The following is a 16,688-nucleotide window of genomic DNA, read 5'->3' on the forward strand; positions in this document are numbered from 1 at the left end:
TAGTCTGCTAGTTTAGAAAAACATAAGAATTTTTGTTATTTCTCAATTAGGATTCTCTTGATGAAAGATGAATCTGTTTTAAAGAATCTCGTACAGCAAGAAGCTAAGAAGAAAGAATCTGTTCGAAATGCTGAAACAAAGATTACAAAACTTACAGAACAGCTTCAGGCAACAGAGAAAATTCTCAGTGTCAACAGAATGTTTTTAAAAAAGCTTCAGGAACAAGTAATGTTCTTTTTTTACATTAAGATATTGTAGTCTCATGTTTACTGCACATTTTTATGGTCCACATTTTTGTAAAACAAAACCATAAACCAAAGCCATCAAAATGTATAACCTTTGTACTGTTTTCCATTGTGACATAATATTGGAATATTTTTATTTTCAGGTGAATACCCTAAAGCTGCTGTGTTTAAGAAAGTATTTCCTCTCCTAAGGGTTACATTTACATTTCCAGAATTATCCTGTATTTTCAGATTCACAAAGTTCAACAACGTGTTACCATTAAGAAAGCTTTGACTCTAAAGTATGGGGAAGAGCTTGCTCGGGCAAAGGCAGTGGCTAGTAAAGAAATAGGAAAACGTAAACTGGAACAGGATCGCCTTGGAGTAAGTTGTTTGTAGGAATATTTCATTTTTGGAAAGGAGAAAGTTTTCATGATACTTTTGAGAGCAAGAGATGTGTAAAACAACTCAAGTTTTTTCCTGCATATTCAGAAAGATTAAAGCTTTGTTTTTAAATGACATCCACAATTTTGGAAGCTTTATTTTATAGTTATTGTTTTGGCTTTGGCTTTTGTTTTTTATAGATTATAGATTAACTGGCATAACTGTTGGGGGCTTCTGTAAAACTATTTTATTCTCATCAGTGATTTAGTTTCATAATGTTGGCATTGTATTGTAGAGATAACATTTATCTTACCAAAAATTATTTCTGAAATCATAGTGATGTAAAATTTGTATATCATTTTTTCCCCCAGCCAAACAAGATGATGAGACTAGACAATTCTCCAATATCAAGTCCCAGGAAGCATTCAGCAGAACTGATTGCTATGGAAAAAAGACGATTACAAAAGCTAGAATATGAATATGCCCTGAAAATTCAGAAACTAAAAGAAGCCCGGGCCCTTAAAGCAAAGGAACAACTAAATATTGCTCCAGTTGTGGAAGAGGAACCCGAATTTTCTTTACCTCAACCATCACTTCATGATCTGACCCAAGATAAATTAAGTCTGGACACTGAGGAAAATGATGTTGATGATGAGATTTTGTCTGGTTCAAACAGAGAACGAAGAAGATCATTTTTAGAGTCTAATTCTTTTACTAAACCTAACCTTAAGCACACTGATACACCTAACAAAGAATGTATCAACAAACCTACTAAGAATACGGTGGAAAAACCAGAACTTTTCCTAGGGTTAAAAATCGGTGAATTACAAAAATTATATTCAAAAGCTGACAGCTTAAAACAGTTGATTTTGAAAACCACCACAGGCATTACAGAAAAGGCTTTGCATGGTCAGGTAACTGAACATTTCATATGCTTTATAAAATCTGGGATTCACCCTAGCCTTATTTGTTTTATGTAATTATTGTTTTCTTTTGCAGGAGATTTCTGTGGATGTGGATTTTGTGACAGCACAGAGTAAAACAACAGAAGTGAAGCCGTGTCCTTTTAAACCCTACCATAGTCCTCTTCTAGTTTTTAAGTCCTACAGGTATAAAAGAAAGATTCAATAAGCTTGAATTTCAGGACTGCTCCTTGATCGTAATGACAGTATAACCTTGGATATTTCATGATAATGAAAAAAAATAATTGTGTCATGGTGACTAAGAAATGAACTTGTCCTTTTAGGGAAAATAAAATTGTCTTGTCAGATTTGAACCATATCAGGAAGTAAGGTTTAGCTAATACTGGGTTTATTCTTACCAAATCCTAATTTCTGGTCACTGGGGGAATTGTGGAGAATTCTGGATTATGGTCTGTTAGGGATTTTAGGAAACATAATTAGAGTCAAATGAGAATTTTTAAGTTTTAATTTTTAAGTAATGCATTGGCCAGCTTTCATGAAATTGATTTAGACATTCTCAGATGATTAACTGTGGAGGTTGTCACTTCTGGAAGTTCTGAGACTTAAGTGGGTAGGATTTAATCATAAAATTGTAAAGCACCTATCAGGTAGTATAGGCTTTTCCCCTAGTTTTTTTTGTTGGCTGGTAACATGTGCAAGAAATACCAATGTTGGGGCACCTGGGTGGCTCGGTTGAGCGTCTGCCTTCAGCTCAGGTTGTGATCTCAGCGTCCTGGGATCGAGCCCCGCATCGGGCTCCCTGCTCGGCAGGAAGCATGCTTCTCCCTCTCCTGTTGCTCCCCCTGCTTGTGCTCTTTCTCTCTGTCAAGTGAATAAGTAAAATCTTAAAAAGAAATACCAATGTTATATAACATTTTATTGTGTGATAAGAAAACACTACTTTCAAGGATTTTATTAAAGAGAGAAAGAGAGCACGAGGAGGGGGAGGGCAAAGGGAGAGGGAGAGAATCTTAAGCAGACTCCCTACCGAGCAGGGAGCCTGCTGCAGGGCTCGATCCCACAACCGTGAGATCATGACCTAAGCTGAAATCAAGAGTCAAATGCTTAACCAACTGAGCCACCCAGGCACCCAGAAAACACTACTTTTAAAATACAGGGTTTTTTGTTGTTTTCTGTTTTAGATCTTTTGTGTTCTAGATATAAAAAAGTTGTCCCTGTCATTGATAACTGTTTCTTTAGAGTTGATAATTATTTTTTTAGAGTTCATTTTGATTAAGTTTTTAGATAAATAGTAAGCTCAAGGCATAGAAATTCTAATTAAGAAAAATGAAAAATTTCGTAATTTTCTGGGGAATGTTTATGGTGCATAATGTGCCTGTCCACCTTTCTTCTCTTTAGGTTTAGTCCATACTATCGAACCAAGGAAAAACTTCCCTTAAGCTCGGTATCATATAGTAATATGATAGAACCGGATCAGTGTTTCTGCCGTTTTGATTTAACAGGAACATGTAATGATGATGATTGTCAGTGGTGAGTAGTTTTTATTTGTGAATATTTTATAATCTAAAAGGCAGTCTTGGTTATTTAACTTTGGTATGTACATGATTATCTTTTCTGTGTTGTCATTTTATTTTAGGCAGCATACACAAGACTATACACTTAGCCGAAAACAGCTATTCCAGGACATTCTGTCATATAATCTGTCTCTGATTGGTTGTTCAGAGACAAGCACGGATGAAGAAATTGCTGCTGCAGCAGGTATTTAAAGACCTCTTATTGTTCTCCAGGTGAAAATTTGAATGTAGGCAATTAAAAATTTTTATGTTAAGTTGTTGATGTATTTAAGTAGTTGTAATAATTCAGTACATTCCTTATGGCATTTTATCCACATTTGCTCTAATATAGTAGTCACTAGCCATATCTTGCTATTCAAATATAAATTAATTAAAATTTCTTCTTAGTTGCATTAGCCATATTTCAGGTGCTTGGTAGCTGCTTTTGAGCTCAATAGCTTATTAGTGGTAAGTGCTTACCAATAGGATAGTGCAGATATGACATTCCATCATTGTGGGAAGTTCTTTGGACAAAGCTCATCTAAATAGTTCAGTTTATTTAGAAGAATATTTTAACATATTTGTATGGCAATTTTATTAATGATTTTTAAACAGACCCCTATTTTTATTTATTATTGTTTTAAAAAATAGAGAAGGATTGGAAATTAAGATGAATGTGGTTTCAAATTCTACAAAGAAATAAAAAGGACTTTATACACTTTGATATTATGGAAAGCATAGATTTCTGTGACATTGTGAGTAAATACTGTTAAAGTTTTCTCCAGATCTATTGCCAAATAATAAATCTTAAACTGCAAGTATTTTGGAAGTAAAGGAATTGGTGTGTATTAAATTTAGTGTTAACCATAACCCAGAGTGGTTGTAAAGTCACTGAATCTATGTGATCATTCTTAGTTTGGGACTTTAATTTTCACTTAACTTGTTTAGTTTCAGGAAATTTTTTTTTTTTTTATTTTTTTGAGCCCAATTTGTGTGCATGATGTAAGATTTGCCATAGTAGGTAAGGTAATGGAGGCCTTGCCTTCTAGGAGGCATATGTGCTTATGACTAGTAACATACACTTCCTTTTAATTTTTAAATTACTCTTCGCTTTGTACTCTTTAGCCTTGTATCTGTAATCCATGTTTTTTATGCTTTTTATAAATGAAGATAACATTCTTCTAATTACAGAAAAATATGTTGAGAAACTTTTTGGAGTAAATAAAGATCGAATGTCAATGGACCAGATGGCTGTTCTCCTTGTTAGCAATATCAACGAAAGTAAAGGCCATAGTGAGTATCTCTTTCCCTCTCTCTCTCTCAAACACACACACACACACACACACACACACACACACACACACACAAAAGGACATTGTAGTTTCTTTATGATAGCAAAGTTTCTGGCGTTATGTTCTCCAAGATATATATGTATGTATATATGTATGTATGTATATATGTATGTAACATGCTGACAGGGTAGAATAAACATCTCTTTCTCTAGGGCAGAAAATATATATGTATGTCATTTCTGACTAACAGAATCATTTTAGCTCTTTTTGAGTATTGTTTGGGTAGCCTTTAAAACTATAAAAACTAGTTATAGGGGAGGGGGGAGGGGGAATGGGTTAGCCTGGTGATGGGTATTAAAGAGGGCACGTTCTGCGTGGAGCACTGGGTGTTATGCACAAACAATGAATCATGGAACACTACATCAAAAACTAATGATGTAATGTATGGTGATGAACATAACAATAAAAAATTTAAAAAAACTAGTTATATCAGATACTAATCTTCTCCTGTCTACTTTAGCACCTCCATTTACAACCTACAAAGATAAAAGAAAGTGGAAGCCAAAATTTTGGAGGAAACCTATTTCAGAGAATAGTTTCAGTAGTGATGAGGAACAGTCTACGGGACCAATTAAGTATGGTAAGAAGTAATTTTAGACCCTGAATCATTAAATTGTGGTGTTCTATCTTTGTCTTACACTTTACTAATTTTTTAGTGTATCTACTAGCTTGGGCTTTTGGGGTTTTTTTTTGTTTTGTGTTTTTCTATTTTTTTTTTTTTTTTTTTTTAGAACAGTGATGCCTTTTGGCATTTAATGCTGTTCCTCATTGTGGAGGATTGCCCATTGCCTGGCTTGTGTCCTTGAGGGCAGGTGTAGTAGTTTATTTTGTTTTTGAGTCTGCTTTCTGACATGCAGTAGGCTCACAGAATGAATAAATAAATGAATGAACAAAGTAAATATGAATGAGTGCTGTATTGTCGAACACGTTATTGTAAGTTTGCATTATTTATTAAAGTTTGAATAATTTGTTTACTATTTGTGGATTAGATATCTAATAGATACATGCTCCCATGTGTTTATTTACATTAATGTAGTACTTTTTCTCTAAATGTAGGAGAATAAATAACTTTTTTCTTTTTTTTTTTTTTTTACCTATTTAGTGAATGTGAATTATTAAGTGATACTACTTACCTTTAAAGTAGAGAGACCATACTTCTGGTTTGCCCAGCAGAATCCTAGTTTATACCTGTTATCCTGGTGTAGTTTTTTAATAATGCTCCTTTCACTTTTAGAAGTGTCCTGGTTTGTAAATTATGTGACACTCTACCTTAAAGCTATGAACTGTGTATATTTTGAATCTTTAGATTTTTAGAATATTTTAAAGATGAGGCCAATTGTTTTTTTTCTTGGTCTGTGGATAAGAGAAAGTATAAAGCTAATGATACTTTTTCTTCTAGCCTTCCAGCCAGAGAACCGAATAAATGTTCCAGCTTTAGATACAGTTGTCACTCCAGATGATGTCAGATACTTTACAAATGAGACTGATGACATTGCTAATTTAGAAGCAAGTGTGCTTGAAAATCCTTCTCATGTACAACTTTGGCTCAAGCTTGCGTACAAGTACTTGAATCAAAATGAGGGGTAGGTCCACTTCTAATCTTTGAGTCATCTGTTGCACATTTATGTTTTTATGTTTGAAGTTTGTTTCGTCTATGGTAATCATGTTTCCATCATGGTATCAATGAAGCCTTTGTTTTTGACCAAAGCCAAAAGCACTTTATTGTTTAAAAGCTATTAGAAAAACTTTAAGATTAGTTCTTGGCTTGTGTGTGTGGCTCAGTGTGTGGGTAATAAATTAGCCCCAGTTTTTAACTCTAGTAGGCTCTTAATTTCAAAGTAGGATTAGTTAAAACAGTAAATTCTGAGTAGTATAAGGATTGAATATTGGTTTTTCTTTTTAAAAGGCAGGTAGTGATAGTATCTTTTTTTTTTTTAAGATTTATTCTTGGAGAGAGAGAGAGAGCGCGCGCGCATGTGTGTGAGCGCACTTGGGAGAGGAGCAGAGGGAGAGACAGAGAATCCCAGGCAGACTCTGAGCTGAGCACAGAGCCCCACACAGGGCTTGATCTCATGACCCCAAGATCACAACCTGAGCTGAAACCAGGAGTCAGCCACTCAACCGACTGTGCCACCCAGGCACCCCCAGTAGTGATAGTCTCTTAAAATAATGATAAAATCACAATAGAACAACTTATTAAATATTATGTTAATTTTTATTTAGAGATTTAAAGCTTGTGTAAGAACATTAAATTCTGATGAACTGACTTTTTTCTGTGGGTGGTGTTATATTATGTGTCTTCAAATAAGGTAAATAGTAATTTTTCTCACCTATTGCATTTTCTAACTCCTATTTTTTGATAGTATTAGCAGGAATAATCTTTTATTACTAGGAATAGCCTTTTATTACTGTATTTAAAATGATTTAATCTTTTAAAAAAATCTTAATGTCTGTCTTAAAACTTGGTATAAAGGCTTTTTTATCGTAAGGCAGCATTACAGAATGCTAATATATCACACATACCTGAATACAGTGCTTATTTAACTTGTCTTATGTGTCATTTCCATGTTAATGGGATAAGTTAACAGTGTTTTCTTTTCTGACTCATTTACTGAGTGAAGGCCAAAAGAACTGTATTATTTTATGAATAGGATCATGAGAGACAATTATCTTCTTCAAGAGATAGCAAGCTTTTGACCGTTGAAAAGAACTGTTACATTGAAAGCTTTGATATTTTGTGCTGGCAGTAGCTGGCCTTGAGGAGGAATTGTTTAACTTTTCCCATTCCCAGACGAGTGTAACTCATAAAAAGTATTGCTGAATATGGACATACATAAAGTACATTTGAAGTTGATAATCTAGGGGTTTTATAACATTATGTTTTTATCTGGTAAATGCTCACTAAATATCAACTTAAAAAGGAATTGTTAGGTCTGTGGGAAATCAGGACCTTTTTTGGACTGATGTGACTCAAAATCCTAATCTACTTCTCTTTGTCATGGGTGATTCTAGCTTCTCAGTAGGTTCCAGTAGAAAATGGAACTTCAAAATGGACTCATTAGATCAGCCTGATTTAAGAGTATTTTGAAGCATTAAAAAAAAAAATTCTTGTTTCTTGTTTTAAACATGTAGGCTATGTTCAGAGTCCTTGGATTCTGCTTTAAATGTTCTGGCTCGAGCTTTGGAAAACAACAAAGACAATCCAGAAATTTGGTGCCATTACCTCAGATTGTTCTCAAAAAGAGGAACCAAGGAAGAAGTGCAGGAAATGTGTGAAACAGCTGTTGAATATGCTCCTGATTATCAAAGTTTTTGGACTGTGAGTAGAAAAGATAACATAGTTCTGTGTGTGTGTATGTGTATGTTTAAAATTCTTTGGATCATCTTAATTATTGGTATGTAGCTTAAGTTATATACTTTATCTGCACATAGATAAAATAACTTTTCATTGTCCCGTAACCTCAAAACCACTTCTGGGTCAGGGTTAAATTTAAAATAAACGAGAAGAAAATATTTAGTGAAAAAGTAAATTTTCTTGTTGTTGTTAACTATTGGTAAGGAAAAAATATGAACATTCTAAAACATTTTACGCTTACCTACTCATAGGCAGTTTTAGTTTGGACAAAAGTTAAATGAATTTTTTTTTTTTTGCAAAGCACATGAAAAAAACTTTTTTTTAATTTCTTATGTTTATGTAACATTTTCATGAATGTCAAGAAGCATTTTGCTATTTTTATTATCTGTCCTCGTTACTTAGGAAAATAATCTTAATCTATAATTCATACTAATATTGAACTTTGCCAAGATACAAAGATTTGGTGAAAGAATGGTTTCTTTTTATTTTCTGAGACAATGGGATGTTTCCTACCCATGCTTAAACTTAAAATTATAATTAATCCACTTGTAAAATAAATATTCATTAATATCTGAACTTTTGCTAGCTGAACTCAACAACCATAAGATTTAGCTTATCTGTTGCTGTCAGATCTGTCATTTACTTGCTAACTGAAATTCAGAACAGATAGATTTGTATAACATGGTATCCCTTGTTGAATGAACTTGCCACTCTCTTATTCTCCCAACTCAGGTACCGAAGTGAAAGATGTTTGATTTTTGACCTGGAGCCTTGTGCCAAAGTTAATGCTATTGATCATCATAAGACTTTATAGGGTTTAATGTTTTTCCTTAAAGTAGTTTGGTCTTTAAAGGACCTCTTAATTTCTTAGGCCCTTTTGTTTTGCCACATATATCTAATATGAATGCTACTCTCAAAAATTGTATATGGTCATACGCTTAAGCAATGCAAATTGTACGTGACCATAAACCCAAACTTTCGAAAATCTACTGTGATCTTACTGCCATTTATCTGTTGATTCAAGGAAAGGAGAGATGAAATTGCTTCAGGGTTATTCTAAGAGTATACCTGTATTATTTTAGTTTTCATTTGAGTCCACTTTCCAACTTGTAGAAAGGGAAATATAGGATATAGTACTGGAAGATGGGTTATTTTTGTTTTTGTTGTTTTAAGTGAGCTCTGCACCCAACGTGGGGTTTGAACTCATGACCCCAAGATCAAGAGTCACATGCTGTACTGACTGAGCCAGCCAGGTGCCCCAGGAAGATGGGTTTATACATATATTTATAATTATCCTTTTTGCAAAAATTGAAGATTTAATAAAATAATGAAATGTGGAAAATCGTAGCTTTACAGTTTATTTTTATGAAATATAATTATATGAAACCTTTTTGGGCAGTTTCTGCACCTAGAAAGCACCTTTGAAGAAAAGGATTACGTATGTGAAAGAATGGTGGAGTTTCTGATGGGAGCAGCTAAGCGGGAAGCATCAGATATTCTGTCCTTTCAGCTCTTAGAGGCTCTCTTGTTTAGAGTTCAGCTCCACATCTTTACTGGAAGATGCCAGAGTGCACTTGCAGTTTTACAGGTAAACAACTATTATAGCATTTAATTACACTTTATAGAGAGTTTTTTAAAGGTCTAAAATATTATAGGTTAGCATTGTTTAATAAGAACACAGACTTTAGATTTGAATCCTTGTTTTGCCACTTAGTAAGTTGAATCAGTTTATGACTTTTTTCATTTGCTTAGTGGGGATAATGCGTTTTTAAGAGTGTTTGTGAGGTTCAAATGAAAATAATGTATGTTAAGTACCCACCAGAATAAACTTCAATATTTAGACAATAAGGGAAAAAAACTAATCCAAACTGAGAATCTCCTCTATGGGTTTGGTGGGTTTTTTTGTTTGTTTTACTGTTTTCTTTTTATCTTACTAGATTTTGAATGTCAGGACACTTAAAATGTACAAATAAGTTGAATCTTTTTTCATAAATTATATCATAAACCTTAGCAGAGTAAAAATTAACGTGATACTGACATCTCAAGTTTTTTTCATTAAAAAAGTTGTTGACTATCAATATTTTGACTTAGGTATTTAAGAACCACTCCAAAGAAATATGACATTTGGGTTCTTCTTTGCCTTTACATTTGAATCTTGTGAGGAATAGGAGTCATTATTTTTTAAAAACAAAGATTATTTTTTTATTTTACCTAGAATGCTTTGAAATCAGCTAATAGTGGAATAGTAGCTGAGTACCTTAAAACAAGTGATCGATGTTTGGCATGGCTGGCCTACATACATCTTATTGAATTCAATGTTCTCCCTTCAAAATTTTATGATCCATCTAATGCCAATCCTTCAAGAATTGTTAACACAGAATCATTTGTAATGCCATGGCAAGCGGTTCAAGATGTAAAGACTAATCCTGACATGTTGTTAGCAGTCTTTGAAGGTAAGTATGTTTATAAGTTATTTAGAACATCCACTTATCCCTTATTTTGAGTCTTCATAATTAATTGGAACAAATATGTATGTATATATTGCAAGTTGTTTCACACTTTATTATACAAATGCTTAGAAGATTAAGGATTGAAAAAAGATGATTAGGGATTGAATCACATAAGATAGACATTTGGCATATATGAAAGCCAGGAACTGTACTACATTACATAGTTTTTCTGATTATGGCAAAAGATATCAGCTAAATATGTAGATAATAGAGATTATGTAGGTTTAATGAGTTGATTGAAGTAGAGAACCAGGTAATTTTTTTAAAGCAGTTTGTCAAGGTAAAAGTTAAAAGATTATAACTTATCTCTTAAGAAATTGGAAAACAGTAAGGTATAAAGCCTATTTCCTCCTAGTAGGAAGTATATAGCTTAGTCAGAAGATAAAATCTGTACATTTGATATATAGTCTAAATTCTGTGCTTACAGAAGAGACAAAGATCTGTGATTTATAAAATTACATTGTACAGGTCATAAACCCAAAGGAAAGAGATTATTGTAGGTTGGGATGATGAGGGAATTCTTCATAGAAGAATTAAGACTTGGAGCTGGACTTTGAATCTTGACTCTGATGTGACATAGTTGGCTTGCTCAAAGATGGGATCCTTGTCTTTTCTCTATATTTCCCAAGGACTTACTCTGTCTGGCAGCATACTAAGTGCTTAGTAAATATTTATTGAATAAACCAGCAAAGAAAGGAAGGAAAAGAAGGATAATCCTGTTAGGGAAGCTAAGTAAACAAAAAGCAACATAGGAGTTGGTGCTATGGATTTGAAGGGAGATTAGGAGAAGGGAGAGTCCGTATCAAAGCGAGAGTTTATGCTGTAGAATAGTAGGAATTAAGCTTGATAAGTAGAATGATACCAGATTTTCAAGAACTTTGTAAGTGTGGTAGACTTGATGACAGTGGTTCTTGAAGAAAGGAAAAATGTGCTGAAGAGGAATGATCCCAAAGGTATGAAAACAACCAGAATCTGATGGCCAAAAGTGAATCACAAAAAAAAGTAACCTGGGAAAGAGGGAATATTTATTGGAGACATTTGAGATGTGGGGGACTGATTAAGTGTCAGGGAAGAAGAGAAGAAATAGTCAAAATAATTTCAGGGTTTTGAGACTGGGAAAAAGAAAGTGTACGGATAGAAAACAGGTAAATTTGGGAAGACTGATTTTGGTAGTAGGAGTAGTATTTGTGAATGGTAGATAATTGGTCATTCAAGTGGAAGTGCTTGTTGGCAGAAGGAAATAAGTGAACTTAAGTGGACGATTATGGACAGAGAAATGATTTGAAAGTTATTAACATAGGAGTTACGATACTATAAAGTGCTTTATAGTTTTTAATGTGCTTTTGCAATAAATTATCCCATAGTTGAAGCAGTGAGATATTTTCTCTGAGGAAATGGAGATTTAAGAGAATAGCAGTAAGGAGTGAGAGAAGAGTCAATGAATGAGACCAAGAGGACATGTAAATAAGAAGAACATTATCAAATGCTAATCAAATAAAACAAATGGAGAGATTGGCTTTTAGGTTTATTTAGATGATTTTTATAAGTGAACTTCAGAAGTGCAATTTCAGAATGAGATTCACTTTTAAACTCTGTAAATCTGGGAAATCTTGCTACCACTGAGCAAGGAGGAAATGGTGACGACAGCTGTGCAAAGTGCAACAGTGACCCACTCTGAGATGCAGAGTGGGGACTCTACAAGGGGAAAAGAGTGTTTTGAAGGAGTAAAAGGATCTAGTTTAGGGGGAGACATTTAAATGGCTATAGAACAGAGAACAGGGCCTCTTGAATTGGGTCAAAGAAAGATGAAAAGAGAATTCATTCTCTGATTTTTTTTTTTCCCAAGATCAATTTTAAGGCATTTAGGTAAATGCAGAGACACTTTCTAAGTGAAAATGTTGGTATGTGCGAGAGCTCATATAGAATGGTTTTATTACCAAGAATGTGAAGGTAAGAGATTGAGTTTTAGGGAGTTTGGAGATACCTGAAAATACCTCCTTTGGGTAATAAGCCAGGAAGGAGTTCAGTAAAGATGGTACGATGATGGTCAAGCAAAAGGCTAGGCCAGCATGTTTCATTGGTGTCTCAGAGTTTAAATAACAGTCAAATAATTCATTTCATGTTTGATTTGTGTTACTGTGATCTTTTTGGATAGATGCGGTGAAAGCTTGCACAGATGAGAGCCTTACTGTTGAGGAAAGAGTAGAGGTCTGTGTTCCACTTTACACAAACATGATTGCTCTGCACCAGCTTCTAGAGAGGTAAAACTTAATTGACAAGCAGTTAACCTTGTGTTAAAAATTGATTTTTTTTCATGTGTTTAGACATGTTTTTTTCTTATTAAGGTATGAGGCTGCAGTGGAGCTTTGTAAATGTTTATTGGAAACGTGTCCCATGAACTGCCAATTGTTGGAAGCCCTTGTTGCTTTATATTTGCAAACAAATCAGCACGACAAAGCCAGGGCAGTGTGGCTTACTGCATTTGAAAAAAATCCTCAGAATGCAGAGGTTTTTTATCATACATGCAAATTCTTCATCTTACAGGTAAAAAAAAAAACCTCATAATTCTTAAATATTTTTTTGTGTTTCACGTTTCCTTATTCATTCTTTACGATGTTTCAGGCATCAATCTCTTTAGGAAGCTTTTCCTAGTATTTTTCCCTTTGCAAATTGTGTTAGGTATTCCTTCTCTCTTTGCTAAAAATACTCTGTGTGTAGTTCTATCATTGCACTTATGTTGCTTTGTAGTTTTGTTTCTAGCTGCTTTATATACTATACTAAGAACTTTATAAGGGCAAGGACCATGTCTTAATCAGATTTAGAGCCTCCAACACACCTAGCACCAGTGCTAAACATGCAGTAGAAGCTTATTAGACAGGGGCGCCTGGATGGCTCAGTCATAAAGCATCTGCCTTCAGCTCAGGTCATGGTCCCAGGGTCCTGGGATCAAATCCCACATCAGGCTCCCTGCTTGGTAGGCAGCCTGCTTCTCCCTCTCCCACTTCCCCTGCTTGTGTTCCCTCTCTCGCTGTGTCTTTCTCTGTCAAATAAGTAAAATCTTAAAAAACAAAAAAAAAAGCTTATTAGACAGTTGGTGGATGTGGTATATTGGGTGTTAAGCTGTTTAATGGTTGGTTGGATTTAATTGGCGATCAGAATATAGAGTTATCTCTACCCCCATCTAGTCAAAAAACTTAATCTTATCAATAGGGGGTGATTAAGGGCTTTTTCCTCCCTTGAAAGATTTAATTAAACATTGTAAGTGTAATGTGTATCCTTCCTCTCTTCTTTTTGAAATAGAATCAAGGAGATAATCTTCTTCCATTTTTGCGGAAATTTATTGCATCCTTCTTTAAACCTGGGTTTGAGAAGTATAGTAACTTGGATCTATTTCGGTAAGTTTGTTGAACTCTTGATTTTATAAAGAAAGGGACAATATAGTTTAGTAGAAAGATTACAGATTTTTTTGTGGGTTGATTACATTTTAGACTGATGTAAAAAAAAATACTTGAACGCTCTTACAGAACTATTATGAGGGCAGTAGAACTGAATAAAAACAGAAAAGATGTAATATGCTTTGCATTCTTTGGATTAAAGACACTAAGAAAGGAAGGCTTATATTAACATCATGGTGACTCATTCTGCTTTTAATTCATTGTTATTGTTAATTTTAGCACTTAATACCATAGCAGTGAATTATCTGAGACAATCTCAAGGGAGTTTTGAAAAAATGAATTTTAATTTATTTGATTGGTGATCTCAAATGGATGTAATACACCTTTTACTTTTTTTAAGTCTAAAGAGATCCCACTCTAGCCTCTGAAATACAGAGTGAGAAGTTTTTGAGCAGTCTTTTCTCAAGCATCATTTTCTCAGTAACTTATGTAAAGCTGTTTATTTATTGCCTTTGCTTGCTTGGTTGTGAGTTCTTACTCTAACAAGAGAACAACAATTAAGAGGCCACAGGAAATCGTAAAGAATTATTTGGGGGGAAGGCTTTTCTTCCCTTCTTTCTCCCCATCTGTCTGTAGGCATCAGCAAACTTTTTCACTTAAGGGCCAGATAGTAAATCTTTTAGGCTTGCAAGCCATATAGTCTACCACTACTCATCACCTATGCTGTTCTAGGAAGAAAGTAGGCAGAGACAACGTATAAATGAATGAGCATGGCTATATTCTAATAAAACCTTATTTACAAAAATAGGCATAGCCTGCTGATTCCAAGTAAAACAGCATCAAAAGGAAAATACTTTATCATCACATACTCTATTTTATGTTAGGAAGAACTGAGAGAAGGAAGGCCCTGAGGCACCTGGGTGGCTCAGTCAGTTAAGTGTCTGCCTTTGGTTGAGGTTCTCAGGATCAAGCCCCACATCAGGTTCCCTGCTCAGTGGACTGCCTGCCTCTCCCTCTCCCTCTGCTCCTCCCCCAGCTTGTGCTTGTTTTCTCTCTCTCTCTCTCTCTCTCGCTTGCTCGTTCTCTCAAATAAGTAAAATATTTTCTAAAAAATTAAAGAGGAAGGCCTAAACTGACTATCTCCTAAAAATTTTTATTGTAGAAAATAGTACAGATAACATTTTGGTTTTATATAGGCAAGTCTAATGCTTAGAAATATTTTTCTTTATTTAGGTGCTCCCTCTGCCTACCCCACAGTGTAGCAGTGTTCTATAAAAACATATTTTAAAAAAGTAGCTCAGTGTTTTGTTAATTTGGTGATCCATCTACCCTAGAATATTTTGTGAACATTCCAGTTTTAGTTGAGATTTGGCAAAAGTTGGTGTCACTATTCTTTCCTAGACTTGAGTCTTTATGTCTGTCCTTTCTGATAGCCAGTTTATTGACATGGTGATTTTAGTACTGTTTCTGAAATTCTTTCTGCTGTTACATCTAGATTAGTACCTTACAGTTAATTATAAAAGAATAATTTAAAATACAAATTAATGGAGAATTCAACTATTTTATAAGAAACTTAGAGATTGTTCAGCTTCCCCATGCTGACTTTGTCCCTGTTTAAATTAGAGTGCTTTAATGTCTCAAACTTAGGCACAGGACAGATCCAAAGCTCACCTTTTTACAGACTTGCTGGTTCTGATCTTCCCTTGGGCATGGAGGTAATTGGTTTAGCTTAAAAGAAGATGCTGCCAGTTTCTACTGTGGTAACTAATCAAAGATCTGAAGATCTTCTTGATGTCAGTTTAATGAAGCAGACTAAATAACTGTCAATAAAAATTTGGAAATGGGTTGCCTCCAGATAATCTTCTCATTGTTTACTAAGTCACCTTGCTTTATTAAATTTTTCATGGGAAAAGTCATAATTCACAGTACACTAAGAGTTGACAAGAAAAGAGTATCTTGTGCTTAGTTTATTTAGACAATACTGAAGACCTTATTTACACAGAGTGTGCGTTTTCTGTTAATTTAGGAAATATTTTTTGTATCAGTTATTAGAAGAATGGCAATAGGTGAGAGTATTTTTTAGCATTGTCATACTTCTTATTGATATTGATATAAATTTTTTAAATTTACAAATATAGCCAAAGTTTATTAATGGGGTAAGTCAGTGCTCTTACTGGGTTCAAAATATTTTTTTCTTACTTCATGAGTTAGAAACTGTAAAGCAAAATACTTAGAATGTAGTATGTATTTTAATATTTACCTAGAGTTGGGTTCTGTCATTTCCCATGTGACACTTACTGCAAAGACAGAGGGAGGGCGTGTGGGTGGCTCAGTCGGTAGAGCGTCTGACTCTTGATTTTGGCTTAGGTCAAAATCTCAGGGTCGTGAGATTGAGCCCTGTGTCAGGCTCCACTCTCAGCGAAGAGTCTGCTTCTCTTCCTCTCCCTCTGCTCCTCCTCCCTGCCTGCCTCCCCCCCCCGCATTCTCTCTCTCTCTTTCTCAAATAAAGAAAGAAAGAAAGAACTAGATAAGGTAATTTTCATGCATTTCAAGTCAATGTGAAGATTAGTAGATAGCCACAAAAGTTAACTTGGGGACTTTATTCATTTTACTGAAGTTAGCCTAGGGATGGAGTCTTACATAGATTAGATTTGAAGTCATCTCTTACGTCAGTTTTCAGTTGACAAATCTAGTATCTAGAAGTTAAGTGATTAACTCATGGTAATATAGCTAGTTATGGCCAAGTTCACAAGATGATAATAACCTGACTTCTAGATGTCCCACTTCTTCTTTGCTTATGGTTCCTCTTGTCCTCTGCCACCATACAACTTCTCTAATCCATTAAAACCTACTTCCTTGAAATAATTTTTAAATCCAAGAGATCACTGTATTTCCTTCAAAAACATTACTCTTGGGGCGCCTGGGTGGCTGAGTCGTTGAGAGTTTGCCTTCAGCTCAGGTCATGATCCTGGGGTCCTGGGATCAAGCCCCA

The 16,688-nt window shown here is 34.6% G+C and overlaps 1 protein-coding gene across 1 annotated transcript in view; it reads left to right on the plus strand.

Annotated features, from left to right (window-relative positions):
- ZFC3H1 (zinc finger C3H1-type containing) overlaps window positions 1-16,688 on the plus strand; it is a 51,578-nt gene that overhangs the window by 28,073 nt on the left and 6,817 nt on the right. The window contains exons 13-27 of the mRNA XM_027593063.2: window positions 51-225; window positions 477-608; window positions 980-1,522; window positions 1,608-1,717; window positions 2,930-3,061; window positions 3,168-3,289; window positions 4,276-4,377; window positions 4,897-5,016; window positions 5,836-6,019; window positions 7,569-7,755; window positions 9,191-9,379; window positions 10,007-10,244; window positions 12,457-12,562; window positions 12,647-12,845; window positions 13,602-13,696. Of these exons, the coding sequence (XP_027448864.1) occupies window positions 51-225; window positions 477-608; window positions 980-1,522; window positions 1,608-1,717; window positions 2,930-3,061; window positions 3,168-3,289; window positions 4,276-4,377; window positions 4,897-5,016; window positions 5,836-6,019; window positions 7,569-7,755; window positions 9,191-9,379; window positions 10,007-10,244; window positions 12,457-12,562; window positions 12,647-12,845; window positions 13,602-13,696 (2,634 nt within the window). The remainder of the gene's footprint in view (window positions 1-50; window positions 226-476; window positions 609-979; window positions 1,523-1,607; window positions 1,718-2,929; window positions 3,062-3,167; window positions 3,290-4,275; window positions 4,378-4,896; window positions 5,017-5,835; window positions 6,020-7,568; window positions 7,756-9,190; window positions 9,380-10,006; window positions 10,245-12,456; window positions 12,563-12,646; window positions 12,846-13,601; window positions 13,697-16,688) is intronic.

The sequence above is a fragment of the Zalophus californianus genome, chromosome 9 (assembly GCF_009762305.2).
Source record: "Zalophus californianus isolate mZalCal1 chromosome 9, mZalCal1.pri.v2, whole genome shotgun sequence".
NCBI lineage: Eukaryota > Metazoa > Chordata > Mammalia > Carnivora > Otariidae > Zalophus > Zalophus californianus.